We start from the raw sequence: 16,790 nt of genomic DNA, 5'->3' as shown, positions 1-16,790 counted from the left end.
AGTCATGGTATTCTCACTTCTAACATGTTTAGCATAGTCAAGATATTCACATTCTGAGCATCAGTTCGTGATGGTAAAGCTAGAAGCAAATGACCAATATACTAACTACCGAGCTAATGGCACCAAACGGAAGAATTTACAAAAATATCCAGATAGGGGTCTTCCTAATCTTCTCCATAAAGGTATAATCTCAATGAAAATGACAACTCTAGTGATGAGCATCATGATCCTCCTTAGAACTCTGATTAGAAGCTCTATTTACTTGATCATCAGCAGATTTATCAGGCTCACCCTGTAAAAATCATATTAAACACAACGTCAAATCATCAGTTAACACTTGAAAAAGCATTAAAAGCAAGCATCAAAGAAGCTCCAAGCACTGAGAAGGAACTCAAAATGGAAAAGAACAGATATGAATCGGTACAGATGATGTCTCCTCAACTGTTCCTCACTTTGTCTGGCCTGGCAATTGGCACCTGTGGTTTTCTCATCAACATTCTCAACATCATTTTCATTGAAATTCTTTCTTTTAAGGACTCTCAAGATTTAAAAAATTTGATAAAATTCACACAGTTCCAAAATACTTGAACTATATATTATAGGGCTCACTCTGGCTCCAAGACACCCTTATTGCAATAGTTAGTTGCCGCCACACACCAGCAACAACTATGACTTTAACATTTTAATGACAACTTCCTAACATTTTGTTCATCTTGCTTTTATCCCCATCATTTATAAAATTCATAAATGGTTACCTCACTAACTTGTTTAATAGTCTCATCAACAACTTCAACACCCTGTCTAACTGGCTCACCATGCTGCTCCACGGGTGCTTTATAATGTAATTCATTGGAAGATAAAGAACCATCTTTTCCATCACCATCATTCTCATTTGTCTTTCCCTGCAATGTTATTTTTAGTTCGATCAACATACTTGGATCGCAGAAACCAGCGATAAACAAATTAAGCCATCATACAATTGAGTCTCAAAGTTATCCAATCATTAAGTTTCTATTTAATCTCCAAAAATTTAATAAACACAATATTTTATCCTTAAAAATGGCAAACTCAGTTGCCTCCAAGCGACTCAGGAATAGCCAATGGATTGACTTATATGAGAGCTTTTTTTTTTGGTTTATCCAGCAAGATTCAGTAGTTAAGTTATTTTAACATTAGCAGCTAATTATATAAACACCAATTTACTTGCAATAAGTATGCATAAATTGAACTCCAGAGGGTTCACTACCTTCGCCTCAGCTGGCTCCACCTCGTTCTTGATCGCAATGGTCGGAAGCCTATTAATATCCCAACCCAGAACATTACACACAGCATTTCCAAATGCTCTATGAGCCCTTTTGTTCTTCGTCCTTGATATTGACATTGAATGCCGCACAAGACCAACGCAATCATGAAACCTCTTTCCGGCATTCTTGTTATCAGCCACACCACAAACCAAACAACGAAATTCCCCACCTTCCCAGCATTTCTCGTAATATTTCCTGAGTTCATTATTTTCTCCAAATAGTTTCAAAAAGAACTCTCCCATCTCCTCCAATTCATCATCATCGTCCATATCATCCACATCATCATCAATGTCATCATAGGCACCATCATCATCACTGTCATCAGACCCAAACAAAAACTCACAGCAGGCTTGACGTGCCTTATACTGCACCTGCAACACCTCAAGTATCTCCTTTTCTTCGGCTGACAACGGATGCATCTCTTGAGTTGGATGGAACTCCAATGGCGGCCATCCTGAGACCACCGGAGCAGAATCTTGTGCCGGTGCCCACAACTATCAACAACAATGATAGTCAACAACTACCAAAATCTTGTTCAAGTCATATTTGTCAATGGTGATCAGGTTGCCACCACAAACCATCAACGACTATGATTTGAACATTTTAAAGACAAGTTTCTAACATTTTGTTTATTTTGAATTTTTCACTCACTATTTACAAAATTCATAAATGGTTACCTCACCAACACGTTTAATAGTCTCATGAACAACTTCAACGTCCTGTTTAACTGGTTCACCAAGCTGCTCCACGGATACTTCATCATCTAATTTATCAGAAGATAAAGAACCATCTTTTCCATCAGCAGCATTATCATTTGTCTTGCCCTGCAATGTTACTTTAGTCCCACTAACTTACATGATCATAAAAGTCAAATACCAACAATAAACTAATCAAACTAACTTACAATTTGAACTCAAAGTTATCCAATCTTTTAGCTTAAACTTAATGTCCAAAAATTTAACGAATACACAAGTTTATTCTTACCAATTAACAAACTCAGTTGCATATAAGTGACTCAGGAACACCTAGTGGATTAACCACTATCAGAGCCTGCTATTTTTTTTTTTTTTCAGTTTATCCAGTAAAACTGATACTAAAGTTATACGAGCATCAGTTTTTCTGGTTAATTATTTAAAAACCAGTTTACTTGCAATAAGTATGCATAAATTGAACTCTAGAAGGTTCGCTACCTCTCCCTGAGCTGGCTTCACCTCATTCTTGATTACAATGGTTGGAAGCCTATTAATATCCCAACCCAGAACATTGCACACAGCATTTCCAAAAGCTCTATGGGCCCTTTGATTCTTTGTCCTCGATATTGACATCGAATGTTGCACAAGACCAACACAATCATGGAAACTCTTTCCGGCATTCTTGTTATCGGCCACACCACAAACCAAACAACGAAATTCCCCTTCTTCCCAGCATTTCTCGTAATAATTCCTCAGTTCATCATTTTCCCCAAATAGTTTCGAAAAGAACTTCCCTATCTCCTCCACCTCATCATCATCATCCATATCGTCCTCGTCATCTTCAACGTCGTCATCACTGTCATCATAATCGACCAAAAACTCACGGCAAGCTTGACGCGCCTTATACTGCACCTGCAACGCTTCAAGTTTTTCCTTTTCTTCCGCTGACAACGGACGGGTCGCCTGACTTGAACAGGGCTCCAATGGCGGCCATCCCGAGACCAACGGAGCAGAATGTTGCGTCGGCATTGGCCACTCGGCACCGGAATTCATATGGGGGTCGAGTCGAGTCCGCTTCCTGATGTCCCTCTTTTTTATGGGCTTCTTCTTCTTCTTCTTCCTCTCCGTATTCTTGAATGTGCTTGAATCTACGGGCTGGAGAGGCCTAGGATGATTAGAAACAAAAGGGTTAAGGGGCCGAGGTTTAAGGTTAACACTCCACTGATGAATCAAAGAATAGGGTCGAGCATTATTTGGGATATAAAAAGGGCGAGGGCTTGGTGGGGTTGGAGGACCTTGATGCCAGAGACTATGAAGGTAAATGACTTCGTTTCTCAACCTCTCTTCATCGTAGGGACCCTCCGAACCCATCGGAAGTTTTGAAGAGCCAAGTCACTGTACGGACTTCGCGTGCCATCTCACTGTGTCATTTTTTCCCTCCTGTCTTGCAAGTCACACATTCATAAACCCTTGTCCCTCCCTGTTCCATTCCAACTTCCTAGACGAGTAGAGCCGAAATCGGGTGGAGCCGCTTAGGTTTAAAAATTGTGAGGGTCGACTTAAATTTTTTGAGAAAATTACAAATAAAAACCACTTAATATGTAAAATTATAATTTGAAACTCTTAATTTGAAAAATAGCAAATAAAGACCTGGTCTCATATTGTAAATATGAAATCTTGGTAAAATGTCTGAAATGCTCCTCAGCCAAATTGTGATTTGGTCTACTAAAGTTATCATTTACTAAAATGAACTTGTCATTTTCTATAATCAACTTGTCATTTGGCATATCCTCGACTAAATTGTAATTTAGTCTATTGAAATTGTCATTCATTATAATAAACTTGTCATTTTTTATAGTCAACTTGTCATTTGATTGAGGGGTATTTCAAACATTTTACCAAGATTTTATATTTACAACACAAGACCGGATCTTTATTTATTATTTTTCAAATTAGAGATCCTAAATCACGATTTCACATATTGGTGGTTTTTATTTGCTATTTTTTCAAAAAATTTTTATTTAAATGAGAAACAGGTTTATAAAAATTGACTCTGTAAGACTGGAGGCTTAAATGGCCAGTCTTACAGGGTTAAGGGTTGGCTCGTTTAAGCCTTTTTATATTTTTTTTTGTTTTTTCAAAATTTGTTTGCATAATTCTAATAATAGTAATTTTTACATTGTTAATATTATTTTGAATATTTAGTTATTATTATTATTTTGAAATTAAATTTTACAGAATGATTTGATTTATTTGGTTTTAGATAATAATTTGTTAAATTAAATTTTAAAAAATGAGTTAATTTGGATTTTAATAATGATTTGATTTATATTATATATGTTGATATTTTTAAACTATATATATTCAGTAAAAAAGTATTTTTATACTTATATAACTTGTAATTCTATAATTTGGATTAGAAATTTATGAGTTTCAACAATAATACTCCTCAAACTAAAATAAAATAATAGCTAGACTGTACAATTTAAAAGTGAAATCCCTATAAAGAAAAAAAGCTTGATATTTTTGATATGCAAGAAGAGCATACTCATAAAGAAAAGCAATTGATTACAGTGATGAAGTTTTGAAAAATTAATGCTATTATTTATCTATTACATATTTGCACTATTGATGAAACTTTTGGATGTTGTTGTTTTGTTGATGGATGTTTATGATGTCCTTAGATGATGATTGATATTTAGATATGATGATATTTTGTATTTGTGACTTAATTATAATTCATATTTATGTCGTTTATTAATAATTTCATTAGTTTATTTCTATTTTTGATTAAAAAAATATAAGAAATGTAAAAAATAGCATTTTCCCCCTCTTAAACGAGCCAAAAGCCTGTGGGTTGGCCTTGAGCCTGTCAGTTTAAAGGTTGAGTCTAACCAATTGGGGTATTTCAGAAGTTTTCATTTTGCAGGGTCAATCATTTTAAACTCGTCGGCCCTGAAAGTGGAGCCAGCTTATATTCTCACCTCTATAGATGAGCAGGTTAGGTCCGGAACTCAGATCTTCCCACTACTCGTACCCGATCATTTTGGGCAAATATAAGGTCTGGATCGACCCAGTTGTATATTGGGTCATTGGGCTCACTTTTGAAGGCCTAGATAATAAATGCAAGTTGGGTGAAATTGGTGGAGAATATGAAAGGGGGGATTAGATTTATATCGGCCCAACTTTTTTTTGGCTGGTTGTTAATTTTATTTACTCTCTTTGATTTTCCTTTTGGAGCATTTTCAGAAAGATCTTATTAGCTACGCTAAGAAAATCCCAAATAGCTTGTAGAGTAATTTTAAACACATTACTTCACAAAAAATGCCGAATAATTTTATCCCTTAACAATAAAGATATGCAAAAACCCGGTATTCTGGTCCAGTCTAATCCAACCCGAAGTGCTCTGATCCTGTCCACTCCAGTCCAAATAAACTATATAATAAAATTAAATCAGACTGGACCAGCTTGGTTGGTCGAGTTGGACTGGGTTTGGGACCAAATGACCAAACCACCTGGATTGGTCTTGTCTAATCTAGGTGAATTTTTTATTTTTCAATAATTTGTAATTTAGGTGTTACATTTAATTTTTGTTTTAATATTTTTAGAGATTTTTATGTATTTATGATGAAATCTTAATATTTTAGGATGTGTTTTATATTATTATAGGTATTTTTTATTGTTTTAAATTGTATTTATCATGTGAAAATCTTGCTTTCCATAAAGAAAAAAATTTGAAAAAGAAAGAAAGAAAATTAGAAACCTGAACTATCTGAACCAATCCACCAGTCTAGTGAACCAAGTCCAATCTAACCCGATCTCGGGTCACCACTGGATTGAATCAAACCACAGACTACTAAAACCAACCCAACCAAAAATCCGGTTAAACTTCGAGTTAGGTTTTGGTCTGGTCCAGTCTGTTTGTTGTACCACCCTACTTAAAAATATTGAATCATATATTGTTTTTTTGGGAGAATTACAATCAAGTTTCATAGAAGAGAAATAATTACTAAAAGGTCCCAATAACAACCTGAGCAGCCTGTAATGACAAGTCTTACAGCAAAGAATAACAAGCTCTGGAACTTGTTTTGTAATTTTTTTTTCTTTCATAGGATTTGATTGTAATTGTCTCTTGTTTTCTCAATGTAGCAGATGTTCTGGGTGGTTGAAAGGTGCATTGAATGTTGCATTAAATTAATGCTAGTAATTAATAGATGTAATAAATCTTAGTAATTGATACATGTCATAAATATAAAAGCATTCCAAAAACTTATACTCCCTCCCTTTTTATATATAAGTTTCAAATTTTTAAAAAAAAGTGTGGTTCAATTTATAAGTTTTAATTTGAGTTTATCTTAACATTTAATATATTTTTTAATTTTACTTTTAATTATTTATTCTCTCTCTTTTGTTATAATATCTCTTATCACAGTTCTCTATACATTCTCTTTCTTCTTCTTTTTTGTCATTTATTATGAGGGCATATCTAAAAACAAGATTATATTTCTAACCTATTTATTTCTTTTGACTAATTTTAACTAATTGTTTGTTATTCGCAAATTAGTTATTTGAAGCTTATATAGAAGACCGAAGGGAATATTAATTAATAAGAGATAGTACTCTTAGATGATATTAAACCAAACACGGTCCAATGACGTGTTCAGATATGAGAGAAGTCTTTCTCTCCCTATATATATATATATATATATATATATATATATATATATATATATTGTTATAAAAGCAAAGCATAAGCGGAGAGAAGGTAAGGGTGGATGGCCATAGAACTAAATTAGAACATTTATCTCTCTCTATTGTGGTACTTCATCTGCCCTTTGACTCATTCAAGGAAGATGAAGAAAGCTCAGGATCGAAAGAGGCACGAAGAATTGTGGGGTACAAATCAAAAATAGAACTGCGGTGAATAAAATGAGCTACTTGAAATGTGTGGTGAAGGAAACTTTAACCCTATGCTTGGTAGAAAGGAAATGGAGGAGAGGGGGGAAAATTTTTCATGAGCTCAATTTAAAAAATTGGAGAAGTAAGGTTTTAAAATTTTAACAGAAGAAAGTTATAAGATAGAGTAATAAAAGTTAATTAAAAGTTTTTAACCACACTTCTTCAATTTTTTAAATTGAGTTCATTAAAATTTTTTCCTCCTCCTCTCCTTTCTATTTTCCTTATACCAAACAGATCCTAAGGTTGCATAATCCTCCTGCTCTTATTGCAAGACAAACTAATAGCAGTGTGAAACTAGGAGGCTACGATATTCTACCAAAAACAACAGTGATTGTGAATGCACGGGGACTACAGAGAGATAAAGATCAGCGGGAGGGTCCTGAAGAGTTTGTTGCAGAGAGATTTGAGAACAGTGAGGTTGATTTTAAAGGCCATATAAATATTTCCAGTTTATACCCTTTGGATTTGGAAGAAGAGGATGTCCTGGATTGTCATTTGGAGTAGCTTCAATTGAACCTACACTTTGTAATCTCTTGTACTGGTTCGATTGGAAGCTGGCAGGCGGTGTAGAGGACATAGACATGAGTGAGGCAAATGTTCTTACTGGGGACAGCTGCCTCTTCATCATCTTCAACCAATTCCATATTACTCTTTCTGCCCTGCAACTACTACTTGACCTTATTATTCTATAATCGCTTCCGTTCGCAGTGGCTGGTTTGATGCATGCTAATAAATTTTATTTCTGAGGGAAGAGTAAAATAATTCTACTTAGTACTAAATATAAGAACTAGTTGATTAATTTGAGTAGATTAAGAAAATTAGTTAAGTTAGTTATTTGTAATAAATAGATATTGTTTTCCTTAAAATATCCTTGCTAATAATATGTATTAGCTGAAACTACTATTTAATAAAACCTTTAGTAGGTGCAACTATTACAAGGACTGCCTTGGAGAAAAATGGATAATAAAATGAATTGGGATTTTATATTTAAAATCAAATTGAATGTTTAACTAACTCTTATATTAAGAACTGGTAGTACTGATGAGCTAGTTTGTATTGTAATGACTACTTTATCATGTCTGCCAATGTTTCCCAGCAATGTCCCATTCCGATATTGTTGTTCAATGATTCATTTATATTCAAGTGATGTTAAATGTGATGAGCACAAAATTAAAAATTAGTATGTTAGGTGGGAGAATCGCCTGATGAACGCCTATAAACGCCACTTCTCTTGCGAGGCTTTCTGATTCAGGACTTACTAATTTAATCCCGTTCGAGAGCTAATAATCCTAATGACCCAACTTCACTACACTTCATTCAGTCTTTCCATTTGAATCCTTTAAACTTATAAGCTCCACTTTTTTTTTTTTTTTCAGGTTGCTTAATGTGAAACTGAAAATAATTAACGAAGAAAATGAGTACTCCAACCTGTTTAGTCACACAAATATTTCTATATATTATCATTATTTATTAAGGGACTGAAAATGGGTAGGAGACAAGTGAAGGAAAAAAAGACACATGCAGATTCCTGTAAGTAAAACACTTGTCGACATGCATGTAATTTCTTGTCCATCTGTAGAATATATAAAGATACATACTGGTCAACATATATTTTTGTCACAACATGCATGTAATTTCTTCCTCTTTACTGAACACTTGTCAGTCATGCATGTGCATGTAATCTTATGAATTTACTTGCACGCATTGCCATTTTCTTTCATTTTCTCATCAAGTTCTTTTCTTTTCTTTTAATTTTTTGGGAATTGATTCGGTTATATGCTGAAAGTGTTGGCAGGATAAGTGTGTCAGAAAATAAAATTAATTAAATGGATTGAAAAAACTGAGTTAATAAAGTACTCCTCCGGGCTCCAGTCATAAATATAAGACCCATTTCGTAGTGTATACAAAAGGGGTCTTATATTTGGAACCGGAGGAGTACAAAAGAAAAATATATTTCATGTTATATTTGTTTTACTAGCTCCTTGTAATTGGAATGATACATGCTTGTCCATGTCAATAACATATGTCTATATCTAAACATAATATACAAATTTAAAAAAATTAAATTACGTATGCATGTATGTATGTTTACAAACCATAGATCCTATCTACTCCGGATCGGATTTACGGGTAGAAATTAAAACCAGGATCGACCCAATTGTAATTGGGCCATGGGTCTGTGTTATGAAGGCCTTAATATGAGAGGGAAATTGGGTGAAATTACGGGCCCATCTATATTTTTTGGCGGAGGTCACAAAATTAGAGGATCGGAACGGATGATAAACTAATGAAATTTCACCTGCAAAACAAATCATATAAATATAATATCGTATACTCATAAAGATAAGACACTTGGACAAATTAAAATGTACCTAAATCTGTTCATTAATTAATTTTTATAATTACCCCTTGACACAGTTAAACCTAACGGGCATACTTTGGTCCAATGCAAGTTCCTTAAAAACTTAATATTTGACACAAACCAATCAAAATATAGAGATATATCATAAATGATTTGAAATTGTCAATCCCTAAGAAGGCGAGTTTGTGTTTGGCCGTCTTATCTAATAGTGATTTTAGATAGTTTGAGTAAAGCATTTTTTTTTAGTCATAACTTGCATATTCATTATCTCATTTATATAGGTTTCGAACTCATAATCTCATACTTAGAAAAGTACTTAAGAAAGAAGGAAGACTTAAAGATCGTGCAAAGCATTTTAGCTTCTATATATTGTTTTCATATTTTTATAGGTCCCACCATAACCTTAGCATTAATCGACAATTGTTGGGTCACTTCACTGGTTAGCTTAACGTGTCATAGTGGCATTGACCTTACCTTGTTGCATTTAAGAAAACCGGAGTGTTGGGATCTATATATACATATAATCTAATACAGTTATATCGACATATGCACACTTTCATTTCATGCATGAAAGGAGCTATGGCTGTAGAACTAAATGAACGCCTTTACATTTCCCTCTTCTCTTGCTTCATCTTCTTTCTCATTGCGTTGAAGCTCACAAGAAGGAGAAGCAACTCCAATCTTCCTCCTTCTCCTCCAAAACTACCCATCATCGGAAATCTTCATCAGATAGGCAAACTTGTGTTATTACACCATTCTTTCCGAGATCTGTCCCACAAGTATGGCCCTCTCATGCTGCTTCACTTGGGCCAAACCCCAACTCTGGTGGTCTCTTCTGCAGATCTTGTCAGAGAAATGGCCAAATCCCACGACGTCGTTTTCTCCGACCGTCCTTTAATCACAGCCGGAGAGGCCCATTTCTTTGGATGCAACGATGTGATCTTTGCACCTTACGGGGAAGGGTGGAAACAGAGAAGGAAAGTCGCTGTTGCAGAATTTCTGGCCTTAGCGAAAGTAAGATCCTTTCAGTTCATAAGTGAAGGGGAAGTTGCAGTCTTGGTTAATGAGATTCGTGAAGCTTGCATGAAGAACAATGAAGGATCATCGTCTTCTGTAGTATCAGTAAATTTGTTTCAGATGATGGTGGTAACTTCGATCAACATAATGAGCAGATGTGTGTTTGGTCACAAGTATGAAATGGGAGAGATAGTAATGGAAATGTTGCATCAAATCGGAGAGTTCAGTTTTGGAGATTTCTTCCCTTCTCTGTGGTGGATGGATCTTGTTACAGGTCTGCTTCCAAGAATGAAGGCCACTTCGAGAAAATTACAGAATTTCATCGACCACATGATTGAACTACACAGCAGCAAGCACATGAATAGTCATGAAAATAACAACTTATTGGATGTTCTGCTTCAACTTCATCACCATCCCATGCCTCACTCTGACCTCTCGCTACTTAGCATCAAGACAATAGTAGCGGTATTTCTCTGTCTGTCTGTCTGTCTGTCTCTCTCTCTCTCTCTCTATATGTATATCTTTGTTGGGTTTGAGGCCTCTAACACGCTCTCTCTAATACGCTTTGTAAGGCCCCAGTTTCTCAAATATTTCTTTCTCTTCTCTTTGAGCATTAGATTTTTTGCATAAAATAAATGACATTTTGATATATGAAATGGTGAAGTTTTGAACTTTGTACGATTTTTCAAACAAAATACGTAGTAATTAAATCATAATTACACAATTTGAGAGTATTTTTCCGTCCATAAATATGTGTTTGTGTTTTTATATCTGTCTCTGTGTCTAATTTACACATCAAAACGCCAGGATATGTTTGTGGCAGGAGTGGACGCAACTTCAACTACAGTTGAATGGGCTATGGCGGAGCTGATGAGACGTGGAGGGAAAATGAAGAGAGCACAGGAAGAGGTACGAGGAATTGTGGGACACAAACCTACAATTGATCAAACCGATGTGAGTGAGATGAAGTACTTAAAATGTGTGGTGAAAGAAACTCTGAGATTGCATCCACCTGGTCCTCTTTTGGCTCCCAGAAAAACTTTAAGCAGTGTGAAACTAGGAGGGTACGATATTCCCCCTAAAACGAAAGTGCTTGTAAATGTTTGGGCAATCCACAGGGATCCCAAGTACTGGGAAAGGCCTGAAGAGTTTGTTCCAGAGAGATTTGAGAAGAGTGAAATTGATTTCAAAGGCCAAGACTTTGAGCTTATTCCCTTCGGTTTTGGAAGAAGAGGGTGTCCTGGACAATCCTTTGGGATCGCTTCAGTTGAATATGCTCTTGCCAATCTCTTATACTGGTTCGATTGGAAGCTTCCTGACGATGGAACATCTTCCTCTGCCATGGACATAGATATGAGTGAGGCAAGTGGCCTTGTCGTCTCCAAGAAGATACCACTTCTTCTGCAACCAATCCCGCACCCTACCTTTGTCCCTGAAACTTGCGACACTGCTTAAATATCTTCATCATCATCGTCATCATTTTCGCTTTTCTCTCAGTTGTTAATAAATGATCTTGCGTGCCTTGTATCTTTAATTTACTGAGTCAAGATCTGTGTGCATGCATGCATGAGTTTGTATCGTAGTTTATTTTTCGTTTATAATTAGGATGGAAATAAGTCAGGCCGGGCCTGTTCCAGCCTTTAACAGGCCTGACTTGTGATGAGGTCTATTGGTCTGAGCCTAGCTTGCGACTTATGAAAGGCTTTTTGTTTGGCCTAAACCTGGCCTGTGACTTGTTAAAAGGCTTGTTTTTTTAACAAATTTCAAACACATATAAATCAATTCAAAATTACAATAATTCAACCTGATTTATCTAAAATACAAACAGAAAATATAAAATTACCAAATTAACACAATTTATAAAACGTGTTCCCTTAGGTAAAAAAAAAAAAATCAAATATGAAAAATTATTAGAAAACATAATTTCACTTTGGTATAAAAGTATCACTTCATCCCATCTCTAGTATAAAAATTAGTTGATGACTAGATCTAGTTTAAAATATGAAACGTTGTTAATCCCTTTTATATTTTAAATTTATCATTTGTTCAAACTAATTTACTAGCAAAATGATATTTGATCTTGTTGTTACACATGCTTGTTTTTTAAAAAGATATGTTACATTTATTATAATTTATTTATTTATTTAAATTAATTAAGCAACTATTATGATAAGAATTAGATTGAGCACACACATATACAGTCTAAAACATAATAGGTTAGTTATATATATATATATATATTCTATATAAGATTAATATGAAAAGCATGGATCAAATTCTTTTATTTTTTTTAGTGCACTCATTTTTTCTTTCTCTGTCCAAATATGTGTCATTATTATACATACATCAATTATTTTTATTATAGAGAATGGAAATAAAATGAAGCATGCAATAAGCTCTGAATAACATATTTATGTGGGTGGAGTTTTCTTAATTAACCAATCAAAATAGAAGATTTCCTCCTGTTCATTTACAATTTTAACCTAAAAAAACAAAAGATGACAGGCACAGACCACCTGACAGGCCTAATAGGCTTATTATCAGGCTTGACCCTAGCTTGATAAAGTAAACAGGCTATTTTACAAGCTTGAGTTTGTTCTGATATTTAAATAGGCCAGGCTATTTATAAGGTGGCCTCTGACAGGCCGCTTGGCCTATTTCCAACCCTATTTATAATGCTTGTTACTTGCCAAAGATAAGGTCCACTCGAAGCCTTTGATTTAGCTATGTGAAGAAGCTCCTTTTGACATGCGGGGTGCATACACACAACCTCTGATCCTTAATATTAATATAAAACCTAATTAACTAATTTGAAAAAAATTAAAAATGTTATTAAATTACTTTAAACTATTTATATTTATTGTTTTTCTCCAAACTAACTCACTTCATCTATAAATTGATATATAATCTAATAATCGATATAAATATTTAAGAAAGATCACATAACATATGATAAAATTTAGTAATTTTTCTAATCTCTTCAAATTAATTAACTGAATCATGTATTAAAGACTAGAGCTAGGTAGTATAAAGAATACCTTAGCTATGCATGCATGCATGTTGCAAGTGCTTTAATGAATGTGGATTAACTATAGGATGCCCAACTAATTAATTTGTTATTTTGAAGGATTTTTCTCTTGGTGGCCTAATCATCGCGGATAATGAAAATATGAGCTAATGATTTGTAAATAATAGTGCTTGATATAAAATTTCCTTAATTATCATATGTAATACACTAGTGCAGAAGGACCTTTAACACCGGTTAAAAAAAACATTTTTACATCGGTTTCACAGGGTCTGATTGTTTAGCTAGTGTAGAAAATGATATTTCTAAACTCACTGGACTCACAACCAGTCTAGAAAGTTTGTTATTCTTTTTTAAGCACAAAAAAATAAACAAACTTTCTACAAATCATATCATTTCAACTAAAAAATATGATACAAATATATAAAAAAAATTAAAGGGAATAACTAAAATTCTATATGATGATAAACTAGTAGGGGAACCAAACCTACTAAAATATATTTGTGTAAACACAAACGCGAATAGAACAAAACTCTTCAATTTTTGATTTCTGTCCCACAAATCTGATTGATTAACGGTTAGCAGTTTCAATGCGTAATTTTTCTAGCTAGTAAATATGGATATAAAAATATAGTTTAGACAATAAAACATAACCGAGCCTTACACATAATATTTTGACATCGAAGAACATATCTAGAAGCAGAAAAGAACAAACCAAGCAGCAAAACATATTTCTATCAAAACACCCATATGCAATGCATTATTCCAGAGCAAACCCCGCAGGAGAAGAATTGGAAAATGAGAGAACTAAAGTTTAAAAGGTTAAAAAAATTATTTACAGTATAAAGTTTAGGAATATTTCATATAATTTAGCTTAATTTATATGAATATGTACTCCATTCTCCTGCAGACAATGTGCCTCTAAAAATTTCACTGAGTCGTAAAATCTGCATTAAATCTGATATGTCTATAGCTATACTCATGAAATTTTTTATTCACCAGATAAATAACTTTTAGGGTGTGTTTGGATAGAATCCAAACCATGGTTTCAGAAGTGCTTTTACGGATTACGAAGTAAATATGTGGAGGAGATTATCTCGTTTTGCGAAAAAGTGCTTCTGAAACCACGGTTTGGGGATACCCAAACAGGCCCTTAAACTAAGTTACTAAGAATGATGAAACCAAATATCTATATTTGCAAGACTATGTACACGTATAGACAAGTTTTCCAATAATTGGTGCGCAGATTGCAGAGGCAACAGGTCTAGATTTCTGACACTAGAAGGTAGGAAACAGATGAAGATTCGGATACTTTTAATTTGTGTAACTGAATGAAAGATACATCTCATTGCATGTAATCTTATTCTTCTTATACACTTGTTAAATTATTTAAATCAAATTAAAATTGTTAAATCTTTTTGTATACATTTGTCAAAGTGATTCCCCTCTATGAAGACGCTTGTCATTGTGCATGTAATCTCCTTTGTGATGTTATGCATAGTGGGTATTCCTTGCATGGTCATATAGTAATGTCTCAATCAATATCATTATCACACTTTATAAATATGTGTGGTTTAGTCCCCACACTAGAAGACTATGTGTGTTTGATTCCTAGTTAGGAAGAGGATTTTGACATCTTGCGAAGCAAATTTTTTTTTCCGGGAGAATTACTATGAGTCTTAAAAACAAGAATGTAATTGTCAAAATGTTATGATTGACAAATAAGTCTTGCACTGCAATTTGTCATTATATTTTGTTCAATTGTTATGAAATTTTATTAATTATATTCTTTCTATAAAACTTTGTAACAATTCTTTCCTTTTTTGGATAAAATTATTTTCATTCCAAAAGAAGATTCAACAATAGTACATATAAATTAAACACTTTTGATGCTAAAATCTTTTAAATACACACACGCTTTGAAAAAAAAAAATACAAACACGTATAGACAAATTGTCATATAGTTGCATGTTGCAGAAATTATGGGAGGAGCATCGAGCCTAGCTAGAGATTCCTGACTCTCTAGTATCCATTGAATGGTCCATACGTCTTTATTTGAATTTAATTTCTTCTTTTTTGAATAGCAGGTATGATCCAACACTTGTCAAAAACTGTTATAAGAGTTTTGTTTTTGATAATAAGTGTCGTAAGGCTTTAATGAAACAAAGAAACAATAGTAACTACCTTCTTGTACTTTTTATAAGATATAAACAGTTGAATTAAATAGATTAAGAAATTAACTAAAATTAGTTAATGTAATAATGTGTAGGAAATTTGAGAGAGTGTGTGTGTGTCCCCCCCCCAATGCACCTTTATTTATGAAGGGGGTGAGTGGTAGATATGTTTTATGTATATTATTTGCAATCTTTAATATAAGAACTGGTTGACTAATTTGAGTTAATGAATAAAATTAGTTAATTTAATTGTTTGTAATATATGTGTTGTCTTTTCTAAAATACTATTGCTAATCATGTATATAAGCTAAAATTACCATTTGATAAAATATTTAACTTGTGTAATTACTACAAGAACTACTTTAAGAAAAAATAGATAAATATGAGATTCCAAGTTAATTAGAACCTTATACTAAAGACCAAATTGAATATCAAACTAGCTTATATATATATATATATATATATATATATCATTTAGAAGCTAATAAAGGTTGATTCAATAATGAAAGTTGCATCGATCCTTGTAAGTTCTTGGAATCAATCAATTCATCAATAGCAGGAGCAGGGCTAGAGATTTCTGACTCTATATATAGGAAACAGATGAAAGTTTTGGATAAATTTCTAAACATGCATGCATGCAAATCTGTCTCCATGTTGAATTGAACCATAAATGCTTGTTGGGGAAAAAAAACAGATGATAGATGCTTCTCAGTGCATACATGTGATCTTATTCTTGTTCTTTTTTTGAATGACAGGTATAATCAAGCACTTGTTGAACATGCATCTAATCTCCAATATTTTTTCCAACTAAAAGCTTGCCGTTTGTTATATATAAACAAGTATATGTGAACAATTAAAATTTCCTGAAGCTTAATATATACAAATTAAGAGTTATTTTTGAGCTCGTGATTTACTAATCTAACCTCCCTAACTCAAGTCCGCCATCAGTCTTAGTGAAAAAAATATGCTATTCAATATGGTCCATAATTAAACTTTCAAAAGACATTTTAATTTTAAAAAAAATGCTTCATTATTCTTTTTCATTTTATTCTATATATTAAACATTCTATAAGATTTATTGATTGTGTTCAAAAAGTTTACTTTTGTAATTTTTAATTTATCCACATTTTTATTATTCCTCTTTTCTAATTGCAAAAACTTATTACGACTTTATTATTTACATATTTTGCCCTTTATATATGGATGCCTTGAGATATTGACCATCACCTTCAACCTCGTTTTCGAACTTCCAACGAT

At 33.4% G+C, this 16,790-nt stretch overlaps 2 protein-coding genes across 3 annotated transcripts; one reads left to right on the top strand and one right to left on the bottom strand.

Annotated features, from left to right (window-relative positions):
* On the bottom strand, positions 1-3,426 carry LOC114741852 (uncharacterized). Of its 2 annotated transcripts, none has more exons than XM_028930112.1 (5): positions 2,495-3,426; positions 1,982-2,128; positions 1,247-1,798; positions 756-902; positions 1-292 (listed from the first exon to the last, which is right to left on the bottom strand). In XM_028930112.1, exons 1-5 carry the CDS (start codon positions 3,365-3,367, stop codon positions 209-211), a joined length of 1,803 nt encoding a protein of 600 aa, XP_028785945.1. In that variant the 5' UTR covers positions 3,368-3,426; the 3' UTR covers positions 1-208. The 2 variants fall into 2 exon arrangements, with proteins under 2 accessions (XP_028785945.1, XP_028785946.1); XM_028930113.1 differs by having other exon boundaries at positions 765-902.
* A 6,470-nt stretch (positions 3,427-9,896) lies between these two features.
* LOC114741851 (cytochrome P450 71A1-like) lies at positions 9,897-11,789 on the top strand. Its single transcript, XM_028930111.1, has 2 exons — positions 9,897-10,799; positions 11,142-11,789. The coding sequence occupies exons 1-2, from the start codon at positions 9,897-9,899 to the stop codon at positions 11,787-11,789; spliced, it is 1,551 nt and encodes a 516-aa protein (XP_028785944.1).
* The last annotated feature ends 5,001 nt before the right edge of the window (positions 11,790-16,790 follow it).

This window comes from Neltuma alba, unplaced genomic scaffold, assembly GCF_004799145.2.
Source record: "Neltuma alba isolate B1F8T4 unplaced genomic scaffold, ASM479914v2 tig00003549_pilon, whole genome shotgun sequence".
NCBI classification, from domain to species: Eukaryota; Viridiplantae; Streptophyta; class Magnoliopsida; order Fabales; family Fabaceae; genus Neltuma; species Neltuma alba.
Note: the sequence above shows the minus strand (reverse complement) of the source record. Positions and strands in the feature narration are given on the sequence as shown.